General features: G+C 39.7%; 1 protein-coding gene across 5 annotated transcripts in view; it reads right to left on the bottom strand.

Annotated features, from left to right (window-relative positions):
- The window catches only part of SPHKAP (SPHK1 interactor, AKAP domain containing), a 199,609-nt gene that overhangs the window by 22,085 nt on the left and 161,132 nt on the right, over nucleotides 1-16,392 (bottom strand). For all 5 annotated transcript variants that reach the window (XM_017880316.1, XM_017880317.1, XM_017880318.1 and 2 more), the window contains 3 exons: nucleotides 15,894-16,028; nucleotides 12,304-12,559; nucleotides 6,995-10,745 (listed from right to left, as the gene is read on the bottom strand). In XM_017880316.1, coding sequence (XP_017735805.1) covers nucleotides 6,995-10,745; nucleotides 12,304-12,559; nucleotides 15,894-16,028 — 4,142 coding nt within the window. The remainder of the gene's footprint in view (nucleotides 1-6,994; nucleotides 10,746-12,303; nucleotides 12,560-15,893; nucleotides 16,029-16,392) is intronic.

Below are 16,392 nucleotides of genomic sequence, written 5' to 3'. Positions count from 1 at the left end.
TCTTTGTCAAAGATCCATTGACTGTATTTGTGGGTGTCTATTATTGGGCTCTCTGTTCTGTTCCATTGATTATCAATTCTTTTGCCAATACCACACTATCTTGATTACTATAGCTGTACAGTAAATCATCATGTCAGGTAGTCTCAATTCTCTGACTTTGCTCTTCCTCTTCAATCTTGTGTTCAATATTCTTGGTCTTTTAGTCTCCATATAAACTTTGGAATTAGTTTGTTGATATCTGCAAAATAATTTGCTGGAATTTTGATTGGGATTGCAATGAATCTAGATTCAGTTGTGAATAACTGACATCTTGACAGTATTGAATCTTCCTATTAATGAATAGCCTTTATTTTTGAAGGAATTTTTGCTGGATCAAGTATACTAGGCTGACAGTTTTTTTTCTCCTTCAGTGTGGTATAGTTGTCATGCTTTGTCTTTTATCTTACATTGTTTCTGATAAGACATCTGCAGTTTTTATTTGTGCTCCTTAGTACATAATTTTTTTTTCCTCTGGGCTGCTTTTTAAGACATTTCTTTATGATTTGTTTTTAATAATTTGATTATCATGTGCCTTGATGTGATTTTCTTCTGTTGATCGTGCTTAGAGTTCATATTTCTTAATTTGTGAGTTTATAACTTCCACCAAATCTTACATTCATGTGTACCTTTAAATCTTTCAGCATATTTATAAGAGATATTTAAGTCCTTGTCTGCTAATTTCATCTTCTCTGTAATTTCTGGATAAGTTTCTTTTGATGATTACACTCCTTATTATGAGTGATATTTTACTTCTTTGTGTAGCATTTTTTTGCTTGGATGTTACATTGCAAGTTTATGTTGTTGAGTACTAGATTTCGTCATCTTTTCTTTAAACAATGTTGAACTTTATTCTAGATTAAATTAGTTTCAGTTCAGCTTGATCTTTTTGATGTTTGCTTTTAAGTTTTGTTAGAACAAGTGTAGATTAGCCTTTATTTTTAGGGCTAGTTTACCCTTAATTCTATGATGTGATCTTTTTAGGGTCTCTACTAAGTACTGTGTGTATGTAACATGGATTCTTCACTCTGGCTAGTTGGGACTAAACATCTTCTAGTACTATGTGAGCTTGTGGCATTGTTCAGCTTACAACTCTCTAGCATCATGGGGCTGTACCTATGCATGCATGCCTCACTGCTCAGCAACAGGTCGAGGGGCTTCCTGTGCAGGTTCCTCTTCTTTCTCTGCATATCTCCCTCTAGTCTGTGTCTCCTCACCTCATTGTGCCCACTGAACTCTGCTCAGGATTTCCCTCTTTGCACTGAAAAGGCAATCCAGATAGAAAGTGAGGGCAACTATAGGGCTAATCATGTTTGTTTCCCTTTGCTCAATGTGCTGTTTGTCATACAATGTATGAAAACAGTTGTTTAATTCTGCCCATTAAAAAATTACTCATGGATGGGCCAGGCACAGTGGTTCATGCCTGCAATCCCAGCATTTTGGGAGGCAGAGGCAGGTGGATCACTTGAGGTCAGGAGTTCGCCCTGGCCAACATGGTGAAACCCCGTCTCTACTAAAAAGACAAAAGAAAAATTAGCCGGGTGTGGTGGCATTGGCATGTGCCTGTAATCCCGGCTACACGGGAGGCTGAGGCAGGAGAATGGCTTGCAACTGGGAGGCAGAGATTGCAGTGAGCCGAGGTCGCACCACCGCACTCCTGCCTGGGTGACAGGGCAAGACTCCATCTCAAAAAAAAAAAAAAAAAAAAAAAAAAAAAAAAAATTATTCATGGATGGAGGGCAAGTTGAGTTTCAATAACTTAATTGTGAATAGAAACAGAAGTTCTTTCACATTTATCTTTAAAGTTCTCTCTGCAGGTATGCCATTGTGGTTTTGATTTCAACAATTCATATGTTTTCTATCTAGTGGTTTTAATTTCAATTATTATACTTTTCATCGTTGTAGTAGTATTTGATTGATTTTATATCTACCTTATTGTATTCTGATGGTGGTTTCTTGCTCCTATTTTGTATGTCTCATTTTTTCCAAATATTAAACATAAGTACTTTACATTCTGTATTTAATAATTCCAGTGTCTGAGAACTTCGATGGGGCTAATTCTGCCTCTTCATGTTTGTGCTGAGTCTTTCTTACAGTGCCTTGATTCCTTGTGTGTCTCTCAGTTTAAGACTCTGAGCTCATATTTGATGGAGTTTTATTTGTTGAAATCCTTTAAGACTTGGCTTAACTCTCCAGAGATTTTATTTTTGTCTCTGCCAAGCTCTCACAGGGTTGTTAACCTGAGATTGCTTTAAGGTAACTCACCAGCTTGGGATTTCCTGGACCACAAGTATAATGCAAATTAGAATGGCAAAATCGCATTAGGGTAAGCCGTGGTTATAAATTCTCCAGGGGATTGCTTTCTCCTTGTACCCAGAGCTGGAACCCCGAAAGACACCTTTTTTTTTTTTTTTTTTTTTTTTTAAATCAGTTCACTGTTCTGGTGGGTGAACTTTTTCCATAGTTCACACTATTACTGAGGTTGTAACCCTTGAGGATGTGGAAGTCTGTCTCAGTTCCAAGTCTTCACCACCCGTGGACCCTCATTTCCTGGTTTCCACTAGCCTTTAGAAAATGAATTTTTAGGCTACAGAGACTGGTAGATGCCCTCAAAGGCAAGCAGAGTCAGCTTTCATTTACTACCTTTTCAAATTCTTTTTTTTTAACCTCTGAAATTTGTATAATTACTATTGTTAAGATTAGCCTTGCAAATAAGGGTAAATAAAATAATTCCTGAGGATATAGAAATGAGGGTAAATCATAAATGGCAGACAGCATTCTGCTTCCATCTCTCCAGATAAGGGCTCTTAGGGGCTGCTGTTTTAGACGGTGGTGCCAAACATCCAAATCCATGGGGAATATACCACACCTGCTTGTCAATTTTTTAAATTGACAGTAATTGTATCTATTATATGGCATATACTGTGATGTTTTCATATAGTTTTACCTTGTGGAATGATTAAGTCACACTAATTAACAAATCTAGCACTCACATACTTATATTTTGTTGTGGTGAAAGCATTTAATATCTAATCTTTTAACAGTTTTGAAATATACAGGCCAGGCACAGTGGCTCATACCTGTAATACCAGCACTTCGGGAGGCTGAGGTGGCAGGATCACATGAGCCCAGGAGTCTGAGACCAGCCTGGGTAACAGAGTGAGATCTCCATCTCCACAAAAAGTTAAAAAATTGGGCAGGCATGGTGGTGCACACCTACAGTCCCAGCTGCTTGAAAGGCTGAGGTGGGAGGATTGCTTGTGCCCAGGAGGTTGGGGCTGCGGTGAGCCGTGGTTGCACCACAGCACTCCAGTCTGGGTGATAGAGTGAGACTCTATCTCAAAAAAAAAAAGAAATATACAATGCATTGTTATTTATTACATTCACCATTCTGGGCAATAGATCACTAAAGCTTATTTGCTTGTCTTTCTTTAAAAAAAAAAAAAAAAAAAAAAGATCAGCTTCGTTCTTAAAAGGATGTTTATTATGTTTATTATACTTAATCCAGGATCTCTAGGTGACTCATAGTGGGAACATTTTTCAGGCTGGCTAGATCACCACAATGCTTAAAATGCAAGTCTATCACTCTCGTTCTTCCCACGGCTGGCACCTTCTCTTCCTGTAGGTCTCATCTCAAATGCCAACATCCTATCTAAGTATCCACTTTCCCTACCAGTTATTTGCTACCATATTACTTTTTATTTTTTTCTCTCATCACACTGTACAATAATATTTTTTCAAAAGGTTTTCCTATGTACTCTCCCTGTCTCTCCCACTCGTGTGTAAGAACTATGAGAGTAGATACCAAGTCTTTCTATTTTCTTCCGTGTTTTCAGCCCCAAGGCCAATTGCTGGTCAGAGTAAGCACTCAAATATTTGTTGGATGAATAATTTTTTTTTCTTGAAGCAAATATAAATAGATACACAACCTAAAATATGTTTCTAAAACATAAGATGATGTCAGTAAGTACATACAGCATATGAATGTCCAGAATTCTCAGTTTGTTGTTTATACTTTGTGGTCTCAACTTATCAAAAAGTCCAATAAATTCTGAAGTTGTTATTCCTTTATCAAAATGTAAGAAAGTGATTTTATTTCAGCATATTGAGCGTAAATAACATTTTTAAAAGTAAGAATCATGAAAACATGCCTAAAGAAAGTAGCCTAAAATTATTTTCAGGACATGACGCCTCCCCATCTCCAAACAAAATTAAGAGTCCATATACCACTTACCTTGTTTGTGTGTAAGGGAGAAGAACTGCTTCACGGAGAAGAGAGTTTTGTACTTAGCTATTTTGACTAATGAAATCCTATAACATCTCTGAGCTTAGAAAATGTAATAATATAAATATGGTTAATTTTCCCTCTAGCAAAATCTGGAAATTCTCTTGTTTTAATAAAATTCTCATAATGTTTATAAGATATTCCTTTTTCTTTTTTTTCCTTTTTCTTTTCTTTTCTCTCTTTTTTTTTTTTTTTTTTTTTTTTTTTTTTGAGACAGAGTCTTCCCCTGTCACCCAGGCTGGAGTGCAGTGGCATGATCTCAGCTCACTGCAACCTCCACCTCCCAGGTTCAAGCAGTTCTCTGCCTCAACCTCCTGAGTAGCTGGGATTACAGGTTCTTGCCACCACACATGGCTAATTTTTGTATTTTGAATAGAGACAGGGTTTCATCATCTTGACGAGGCTGGTCTTGAACTCCTGACCTTGTGATCCACCTGCCTCAGCCTCCCAAAGTGCTGGGATTACAGGCATGAGTCACTGCACCAGGCCTTTAAGATATTTCTTTTGGAAAAAAAATTCCTGGAATAAGGGCAATCATGTACCCTAACCCCAAACAGCAATGACAACAACCAAAAAGCAAGCATTTATGACAATAGGCGAGGCCCTGAGTTGAGAGATTTATGTGCATTTCCTTAATAAAACCTTAAAGATCCCCTTAGAAGATAATTATTATTCCCACCTATAGGTGAGTAAACTTTGGTAAACAGAGAAGTTGCTCAAGGTTGCATAGTTACAAGGTTAGTGAAATCCATGTTCTTAATAATTCTTTATATTGTTCCGCAAAGAAAAACATTTTCAATATTTAGTCCTTATGTTTTGGAAGCAGATGTAGGTCTTGAATTTCTAGGGTGGATGACTCCACATTCTTTCTTGTTTTATTAGTGGAAAACCAAACCAGAAATCATGATTTGAAAGGGTATATTCTTGGGCTATTCTATGTAATACAAACCTAAGCCATTTGGGGACTTTATTCATACATATTTCCAATATATCCTATTTTAAGGATAATATCAGTGACATTTAATTCACAATTGTATAATGAATTTTATTCAACTTCAGGGACAATTGCTATTTGATCTCAGCCTACAACCATAAATCTTGTTGAACTACTATTTCATGAACGTTCCCTAACTAGTCATTCTTTGGTTAAAAATCTCAGCTGGGTTTAAGATATCTGTGTTAAAGAAGACTCCAAGTCAGGCATCTAGATTCTATAAGAAGGGTTTTCCTTTTTCTTGTATTTCAGGTTAAGGTAATTCTAAAGAATTACACATGAGCTAATTTGTTTCTTTAACTCTGATCACTTTAAAAAATTTGTAATTCTCCATATCATCTAGATAAAATGCTTTGATACATATTGTCTATAGCTGGAGAACTACTGATGTATAAAAATGTGTCTTCTTGGTTAGCTCTGCCTACGTCACTTGATTTAGCTTTGTGTTCTTTTGCTTTGATGTTTTCATCCTTTCTCCTTATTCTTCCAGGGTTTCATCTGATTGGAAAATTAAGTTCTTAGTACTGAGTGGCTAAAAAAGAAATATTTAAATCCACTTAGACACTCTGTACCAAATACACTCAACCATAACCACACCAGTAATGATGCCCTCTAATGGGCAGCACTGGTGGTACCTGATGATGAATCCCTTCTCCTTCCCTGGTGGAAGTAGAAAAGTATCAAAGACTTTCAGAGAGCTGCTGAAATTTGATGAAGGTTGTGTTCAACTTGTTGATTGCCACTAAACATTTAAAAATCACGGGCTTTTGGTAAATCATAAACAATATAGGCATATGTCTCTGAAAAGACTTCTCCAACTTAGGTTTTCCAAGGCCACTAGCTTCCTTTTTTGTTGTCCTGTTTTGTTTAACTACAAACCAAAGCTAAAGAAATGATACAATGGTCTCATATTCAAGGATCTTACAAATTTTCTACAGAAAATATAAGTTGTAAAAGGAATGGAGAGTTCTTTAAGCAGCCTCAGAGAAATTATTACCTTGTGTCAAATTCAAAATGGATTGTCAACTACGTCATAATTTTCTGGAAAAGAGCTGTTTAAATAACAATACTTCAGTGTTGCTTTGCATTTACACTGCCAGAATTATACCAGGCATCTAAAGGGCCAGCCCTTGTGGGACACAGTGTCCTTGGCAAGATCTTTAGAAAAAGACAAAAAACAAAAACAGAAAGCAAAACTTGAAAGGAGAGACTCTATGGAGAAGAAAAGGAGAGGAGAGAAAATGATGCCAAAATATTTAATGTCAAATGCCAATACTAATATTTATTTAAATTTAACTGTTTTCAAATGAATAAGTTGCATCATTTATGATTAATATTATTGCATCATATATTATTAAGATTATTATTTGCTTAAAAATTGCCATGAATGAATTTTAAAAGGTAGGAAACCACAGGAGATTAATTTTAATGGGGGGAATTATATCTTACTTCTTTGGTTATATAGATGAGTTTAATTTGCTTTGGAGATTTTAAGAAGACGTTTACTTTCAATTCTCTACCATAAATGCATCTTAACCTAGGAGGTCATTATTTTTGGTTTTGAAAATTTAGTTCTTGCACCAATCAAATCCTTTATGTCTAAAATTTAGACTGAACACTGATTAAGATGCAAACTCCACCACATGCACTCTATGTAGTCTAAGAGACGATTCACTCACCTATGGATTTGACAAGCGCTCACAGCTGTGTCTCCATCTCTCACCACATCTGGGATGTTTTTGTCATTTGAATGTTCTTCTGCTTCCTCTGGGGGGCTGCTTTTGGAAAGGAAGGGTTCAGGTTCCCCAGCACAGGCTTCTCTCTGATCTGTTTCAATCTGAATCAAAGGCACTTCCCTTGAGCAAAGTGATAGCCTTTTGTGGTTTATTGCTACAGTGTCCTGACACGAGGAAGTTTCCTTTTTAGAATCTAAAGGGTTGTAGTTTGTAAGAGAAGCAGTTTTGCTCAAAGATGACACTGGGGGCTGTTTACATTCGGTAACAGAGTCTTTCCTCGGGCAATCGAGAGACTCCTGAACAAGCAGAGTTGGCCCACTGCACATCCTGCTGGCAGCTAATCTATTTGCACACGTCTCTGCTTGTGAGGGAGAGCCACCAGAAACAGGCTCAGTGTCGGCTTCCCCTGCATCATCCACAATGATTTTGTTCTTGCGCATGAGGGCCTCAATGGAGCTCGCCCACGTTTCATGAATTAACATGTTCGTGATGTGGTCAGTCCTACCTCTCCGATACAAGCAAGAGTCAGATTTGCAGAGACCGGATGAGGACGCGCTACTGACCGGCTGCACGCTTAGGAAATCCTGTGGGCAGTTCTGAGCAAAGCCATCTAAAGAGTTGGCTTTGATGGGCACATTCACTGTCAGCCTGGAGCATGGGGATCTGCTGTCTGGCATGGACGACTGTCTGTGGCACACCGGGGATCGCAGAGAAGGAGACAGCAGGCCGGCTGTCCAATCCTGGCTGCTCCGTCTGGAGGAGGTGCTTTCTCTGCTGTCTCTTTCGATGTCCCTCAGCATGTACCTGTAGAACTCCTCAGTGATGCTCTCTGTGCTGGACTGCTTAGAGGGACAGTTTGGCCTCACACTGAGGTGGTCACTTTTCCGGCATGCCTGTTGCATGGCTGAGCTCAGAATGCTGCTGGCGTTCTTGCCAGCATAGTAATCCAGCAGTAACTCAAATCCTCTCCCTTCATTTTCCATCTGGTTCACCATGAACCTGGAAAACTCCTCGGTGATGCTCTCACAGCTCGACTGTTTGGAGACAGAGCTGGCCCTGCTGACCGGCTGGCTCAGTGTGCTCATTAAGCCCAGGCTGTTGACATAGGCCCTGGCCTCGGACTCTTCCTCAGGAATGCTTTCACAGCTGGAGGCCTTCAGCCGGCTCCACCTGTCACCACTCAGTAACCGATTCCGGGGATAGCCCTGCGCCTGCCACATGCTGTCCACCATAGAGAACTCCGATAGGTTCATGATCTTGGCTGCCACTTCATTGGCAAAAAGGTTGACAGAATCTGGGACATCCTCAAGGTTCATGGACTCATCCACAACCCTGTTCATCAGTTTCTCTTTAAGCTCAGGGTGCTCATCCGTCTTCCTCTTGATCTCACTGAGCCGGGGCGGCTTGTGTTTCCTCACAGTGGCCCCGCTCCCATGGCTCTCTTTCTTCCTCTTCAAGGATCGGCAGGGTACATTGGGTGTCATCAGAAACTCACTCCCTCTTTTCCATGCACAAAACCAGGGTTGTTTTCCACTGGAGTTGTCAAGGCAAATTGCTGCAATTTCAGTTGCCATGGAGACGACCGTGTCTGCTAATTCTTCCGCAAAGTCTGTAATGCAGTAGATGTCTGGATGCTTTGTTTGAAGTATGGATTGAGCAGGAAGCAGCAAGTCATCCCCTAACACGGACAGGTTGACTTGAACTTCGTTGATGCAAGATGTGGCAGAGTTGTACTTTTCTTGGGTGTTTGGGTGGATACTGTCCTCAGCCTCCTGGGAACCGCTTCTGGACTGGCCAACTGTCGGGGACCTTTGTGCTTCGGAAGAGACTCTGCATTCATTCTCACTGTGAGGAGGGCTTTTTGCATCCTCTCCCGCTGTTCCTTTCAGATATATTTCCTTGGGGGATGTTGTAGCAGTCGAAGAATCGGGTACTCTGTGACTATGTGATAATTCTGACTGCAGCCTGGGGTTCTTGAAGAGGCCTGGCCTCACTCCACCATTGTTTTGTTTTGAATACATGCCATCCACAAGATTGCTGATGACAAGATTCGTGTTGTGTGAATTGCTAAGTGGAGAGCTGCTGGAGGATTCAGTGGCTTTTGTCCAAGCTAGACTAGCACCCGGATCAGATGGCTGGCAGCCAGGTTCTGTCTCCCTCCTTCTGATGGTCTCCTTAGAAAGGACAGCAGAACATTCACCAAGCCGCACAATATGACTCATCTTCTTGAACGTGAAGCATATCACATCGAAAAGCAGTTGATTTGTACTTTCCATTAAGGTGTCCAGAATTTCAGATGAATGCCTGTTGTCATTGGGGTCGATTATCATATTTTTGTGGTGAACTTCATCAATGGAATGCCTCAGGATAACATTGGACAGGGTATGTGCCAGTTCATTCCTGAGGACATTTTCTGAGCACAGGGTCTGAGACTTTGAAGCAGTTTCCATGATTCTCCTGTTCATGGAGTCCAAGAAGTCTCCAATACTACTGTAGGTATTAGGCCTTGTTAAAACCAGAGCAGCCTCCTTGAGCAATCCCTCAGCAATGGCTTCCTTGCCAAGCTCCATGCTTGCTAAACTACAAAGTGGGGGCATGGCTTCAGAAGCCTCAGCTGCAGGCGAGAGGTCACCACTTGGAGCCACTGAGCATGTCACCTCCTCTCTTTCACCTAGACCACAGACAGCCACGGCACTGGCCACCTGAGTCATGCCACACAAAGCAGATGGAAAGGAGTACTCATTGATGGAAGGTTCCTTGAGTCCTTGGGGTGCTTGCGTTTGCAGTGCACCACTGCCCCCTAGTGGAAAGTTTGAGTCCACTTGCTCCATTTTGAGTCTTTCTGTGGCCTGTGGACTGGAAATGGTTCCAATCACAGTGGCTGCACAAGCTAACGCCACTTCTAGAGCACTCTGGGGTTGTCTGCTGGGGTTCTCTCCAGAGAGGAGACTTGAGGTTTCAACAGAGGCTTCCATCTCAGGCCATGAGGAGATGCCTGGCGCGGGGGCAGCATCGCTGCTATCTGGACTCTGAACGACGACGATTTTGGGGAGCTCATTCCATGACCGAGAAACCACTGTATCTTTTGTGGAATAGCAACTGGGAAGCAGAGAACTTCCTACAGAAACACTGACTGCAGATTCCTGGGGTAATGTGGGCTGAGACTGAGATAATCTAATAAACGCATCCTGCAGCACGGATTCTGCTAAATTTGTAGCATACTTGCCAGGGGTGACTTCTCCATCTTGTACAGGAGGGAGAGCATTTCTTGTGTCTTCGTGATCTCCTGGGTTTAGGTTGCTTCTCTGCTCAGCCACAGCACATGCAGAAGGTACATCTTTATCCATCATGGAGAAATAAGCATCTTTTGGAATATACAGTGCCTGTGATTTTTCCATTTGACCTTTAAAATCTTCTGAATAATAATAATGGGTGGCTTCTCTCTTATTCCCTACAGCTTCACTTTTCCACTGTGATGGCTTGGCTGAGGGATCTAGACTCTGCAGGGCTGTGTTCTTTGTTAGGTTTTCTGGAGATCGTTCTGTTTTAATCAATGGTGTGGGATATTTGTTGACGTATTTGTCTTCCAAAGCATAACGCCACTTTTCCTTGTTGTAATTCCATTCCTCCTGGGTGGCTCCCTTTAGCTGTTTACTTTCCAAAACATTGGCTGAGACATTTATATTTTCATAACCTAGTGAGGAGAAAATGAGAGGCACTATTACTTTTTGGAAAGCAGGTTACCATAAGTTTTAAGTAATATTGACTTTCTAAAAGTAAAGCATCAATAAGGACACATGCACACGTATGTTTATTGCGGCACTATTCACAATAGCAAAGACTTGGAACTAACCCAAATGTCCATCGATGATAGACTGGATTAAGAAAATGTGGCACATATACACCATGGAATACTATGCAACCATAAAAAGATGAGTTCATATCCTTTGTAGGGTCATGGATAAAGCTGGAAACCATCATTCTGAGCAAACTATCACAAAGGACAGAAAACCAAATACCGCACTGTTCTCACTCATAGGTTGGGAATTGAACAAGAGAACACTTGGAACCGCCAGGGTGGGGAAACATCACACCAACCGGCCTGTGTGTGGGGTGTGGGGAGGGGGAGGATAGCATTAGGAGATAATACCTAATGTAATATGTACGAGTTGATGGGTGTAGCAATACCAAAAATGGCACATGTATACATATGTACAAAACCTGCATGGTTGTGCACATGTACCCTAGAACTTAAAAGTATAATAAAATAAATAAATAAATAAAATAAAGCATCAACTTTTCCCCCCTTCAAGAACAACATTTTGAATGGTTTCTTCAAGAAAAATGAATCTGAAAAAGCTTTCACGTTTCATGATAGAATGCCATCCAAAAAAATGGCTTTCCATGTGGGATACAAATGCAAGTAGGAAGTGTTTGAGGGTTGAGGGTTGCCACCATTCTTCAGGGGAAAGCAACCCAGACAGGTGTGTCTTAGAGCTTCCCATTGGGTACAAAAAGAGAAGGGAGGATGTTTACAGCAAGCTCAGTAGTGGGACTTGTTGCAAAGATTTGTTCTAAAGTTTGCATGAGACTTGTCCCAGAGACAGTGGCAACAACATCTGGGGTACCCCTTCCTCTGTGGCTAAAAGTGGGGAGGAGGAACACATTGTTCATTGAGCTCTGCGAATGGGTCAACAGAAAGAGCTGAAGAAATGAGTGCTAAACACTTTCCTGGATTATCTCTTTCTGTCTTCACAAAAATCATTAGCTACAGGCATGATTGTACTCCCAAATTAGACAAAGAAACTAGGCTCAGAAAGATTAGATAACTGGCGCCAGATCTCACAGCCTCAATGTGGCAGTGCTGGGATTCAAGCCCAGTCTGGTCCAACTTGGATCCAACTAATATATGGCTTTTATGGAAGTCTTAGGGAAGTTAACTTTCCTCCCAGTGATAGCCTCCATCTCTTGGCAGGCAGGAGGATTTACCTTTAAAGTACACAAATTCCCTTCAGCATCCCTAAGGCATCATTTGGGAGTCTGGATCCATCCAACCATTAAGTCTGCTAAGTGTATTTGTCAGCATCTTCACCAGTGTTCTCATATTCTCCTTCCTTCCTTCCTTAAAATTCAGCAAGTAAAGATTGTGATGTGTCAGCCAAACGGATGTGGCCTGGAACTCTTCTCAAATCCCACCCAGACATTTTTATATGGGGACTAATTTCAGGAGGCACTAATTGGAAAGTTCTCACCGTTCCTAGATTCATCCACCTCGCTCTCCTCCTCCAAGTGCTCAGAAGCAGTGAGAAAGTCTTCCTCGATTGAGGATAAGGAACAGTTCGTGTCATCCTCCAGTTTTAAGATGTTTGTTTCCAGGTGGAGCTGTCGCTCCTGCACCAGTTCCAGACCAATCAGAAATTTGTTGATTTCAAAGATGATGCAATTGGTACTGTTTGGTCTGTTCCCTCTTGCACATTGGACCAAGCAGATATCTGGCAGCCAAGGGCACTAAAAGTGGAGAGAAAAGAAGGCATTTATTCAAAAGGGAAAATAAAAGACTATTGCCTCTGACCTTTCCTTTTCCACCAAGCTCCCCTGTTAACAGGAGTGGGCACTTTTAAAATATGTGAAATGTCTTCTGGGATTATATTAATAAACTGCTTCAAAAAAATTCAAGTGATGTTTGGGAACACAAGGTACCTAGCAGAAAGCCTGACTTGGGGGAAAATAGATCGGCTGTATCACATATTTTAGTTTCCCTTGGTCAAAGCAAAAATTGAACTGGGCAAAGTTAAACAGGCAAAGAAGTTTTTATTCAAGGCTATTAAAATAGGGAAGAGAGGCCAGAATTAAGCTGGACTACACTCCACTGAACAAAAGGCAATAGGGTTTTAAGGGCTAGAGTGATGGGGCAGATCTTAGGTCATCTGTGTTTGATCATTGGCTTTACCCAGAGAAACAGTAAACTTTCTTGTATCTTTTTGACAGGAGGTAGTTTTACAACCTGGAGCAAGACGCCCACTGAAGTTAGGTTCTTACGCTCCCATAAAGACTGGGCACATTAAGGGAACTACCTTCCTTGATGATTACATTTCAATGAGACAGCTCCCAGGTCCTTGAGAAAGACATTTCTGGGTATAAAGCTGGCAAGAGGCTTTTACAAAAGATTTACATCTCAAAAGGCAGAGGAATTTACAGTTATAAATTTTCTAGATTAAATGTTCTAAGAAAAGGGAAGTCAGGGTCTAGAGTCAGGAAGGAGCCTGTCCAAATTTTGGTCAAGCTGAAGGGAATGTCAACGCTGTCTTGGTTACCTCTCTTGATTAAATTGAGTTCCAGTTTCTCAGACCAGTATCTTTCTCTGCCTTGAAGATACTCAGTAAAACCTCTACTAGTACTTCAGATGTACAGTAAGTGTTCTATCAACTACAGTTAGATTCTATAATTTGTATTGCTTATCTGAAGAAGCAGTCAACATGAAATTAAATGAAATCCATAGGAAGTGAACTAATTATCTCTAAAAGACCAGCGTATGGTAAGAACAGTGATAAAGAGGCCCAAATTATAGAATCATGTACTAGTTAGGCCTGTTAATTCTGTTCAGTTCTAGGGTTACAAACCATATCCTCATTCTCCACTGCACATTTTCACTGTTCATATTATTTATTGCCATTGGAATAGTAATAAAAGATTCCAATAATTCTAGGAGAGATGATTATAAAATGAAAAATTCAATCCTTCTCCAAGGTGTTCAGGAATCCCCTGGGAGCTCAAAAATAGAATTCCCCTGTATGCATATGTGATTAGGTCTATTTTTCAAAGAAGGTGGTCCATTGCCTGGCTTTTCTAAGTGTGAGTATGGACCGGCAGCCATGGCATCGCCTGGGAGCTTGTTGGATATATTTACTCTCAGGCCTCAACCCAGATCTACTCAATCAGAATCTGTGTTTCCAAGGAATCTGTTGGCGATGGGTACATGCATTAGCATTTGAGACCCACTGGTCTATAGCTTTTATTGAATTCACAAAGTATCTGTGATCCCCCAAATGGAGAGGAACTGCTGTTGTAGAGTAAGTGAAGTTGGCTTAATTGTCTTTCCACTGAATTTAGACACACTACACTAAACTGAAACTTACCCGGTATTTTCCGAGTGCCTATTGTATGCAAATTATGCAAGGAGGTGCAAACATGAATCAGACAATTGCCCTGGGGAGAAGGGCACACTATACTATCAGTCAGTCAACCTCACCAGAGTCCAAGTGATTCACATGGAGTTGATTCACCTCCAGCTCCAGAGGTGATCATGTGACTCAAGCCTGGCCAATCTGAATGATGCATTCCTTAGGTCATAGTGATTGGTTCAGAGATGGACATGTGACATTTGAGAGCCAAGAGGCTTTTGCTGAAAACCACCTGGAAATGACGTTCCATTCACACTTTCCTGACTTGAACCCAAAGGGATATTTCTTCCTTGTGGGAGGAGCTTGTCTGATAATGGGGCCAATGGAAAGACGCCACAAGAGAAAAATCCATGTCTTGATGATATTGGTTTTAAGTCTTTAATCTACTCCTGGGTTTTTTCTGGTTACATGAAACAATATGTTCTCTTTTTATTTAAGCTAATTTTCTGCCATGTTTAATTAAGAATCTAACTGGGATTAATCAGGGTCTAGTAAGTTAAACTCAAGGTCAAGTCCAATTAATGTCAATACCAATTTTCATAGAGATATTGAAAGAAAGCCGGAATTTCTCAGTAATACCTATACTTACCAAAAGCTAGGAAAATTGTTCTATAATGCAGAGGCAGCTTTTAAAAAGTATGTGAATTCTAAAAAGAAAATGGGAATAAAGTCTTCACTGTCAATGATATAATGTATAATTTATTAACAAGCCACAGATTACCTAGGATTCATGTAAAATTTATAGGACACAAACCTTGTTAGTAGCTACAAAGTCAGGGAGATCTGATTACCTGGAAATAAAACCTTCTCCTTTATTAATTGATTTATCACACTGTATTATGTTTCTTGAAATTTGAAGACTTTGGGGCTTTTTGATATTTTGAAGAGTTGAAGGATAAAAGAAGACTTTAAAAATGGACAACGAAATTAAAACCCAAGGAAGAACAATTTGTGGAAAACAAATGCTCATCATTTTAATCTGGAGCTGTTACATATCACTGTAACATACTTTATGTGCATTTTTCTCAAAATTAATTAAACAATTTTACTTGCATGTCTTTAAATAAATAATGTTATAGTGATTTATATAGTAGGAGTGCACATGAGGGCACTGAATGATAATAGTAGTATTTTAGTTACTGCTTTATTTTTAATAACATTTGTTTTGGAGGAGGGATATTTTATTCGTTGGGCCCAAGACACTCTCTCTCCATCCTTGAAGCTGCCATTCTGGATTTACTAGCTTGGCTAGTTTGGTACCTCCTAAGGAATACATAACATCTGAAAGATGATACTGTGGATTCTGAAATAGAATTTAGGTACTGCTCCTAAAAGAGGAGACAGTTCTGTTTTCGTTTTTCCAGTAGATTTGTAGAAAACCAAGCTAAGTAACCAATGCCTACTCTATCTGTTCTAGTTCAAATACAACTTAGGAATTTGAGAAGACAATAGAAATTAGGAGTTGATGTAATAAAAGCTCTGTCAAACTCTAAGTGGTGGTATTTAAGAGAAACATAAATGCAGACTTTTCTCAAATATAAAGACACTTTGATTCCTATGTTACAGAAGCTTATGTGTAGTGTTTATTTGGGGGTTACACTGATCTGTGCTGAGCTAACTATAGATTTAAGTGAATGGCTTATCAAGAACTTACGTCTTACCTGTGAAACTTCAAAATCTGCCTGGAGATTTCCAGAGGCTAATCCACTTAGGACGACAATTTCATTTTCTTTTGGTTGTTGGACATTCATGGAACTGATGAGTTTTGGAAGATCTGGTGAAACGTTGACCAGTTTCTGTAAAGCAAGAATCTTTATTAGTTTAGCTGATTTCTTTTCACCAAATACTACTCACAAACTACTTTACCTTCAGAAATAATACTCCCAACTGCTCATACTATAGATTGCTTAATCTACTAAGATTCTTACTAGAATAAATTTTATAAAATGGAAGCATGCACGTTTAGATTGAAAGAGAAAATATAAGCTTTAAAAACTCTTTAGTTCTAAATTTTATGAAACTAAATATTTTACAAAGTAAACATAAAGTAAACATTATATGATAGTAATTACTATCCTACCACAGGTATAAATGGTAACTTGGAAAAATTTTCCCTTTAAAGACCTTGCATAAAAGATTTTTTTTTTTTTTTTTTTTTTT

This window comes from Rhinopithecus bieti, unplaced genomic scaffold (assembly GCF_001698545.2).
Source record: "Rhinopithecus bieti isolate Rb0 unplaced genomic scaffold, ASM169854v2 scaffold_12480, whole genome shotgun sequence".
NCBI lineage: Eukaryota > Metazoa > Chordata > Mammalia > Primates > Cercopithecidae > Rhinopithecus > Rhinopithecus bieti.
The sequence above is the reverse complement of the archived record's forward strand: the minus strand, read 5'-3'. Positions and strand labels throughout refer to the sequence as shown.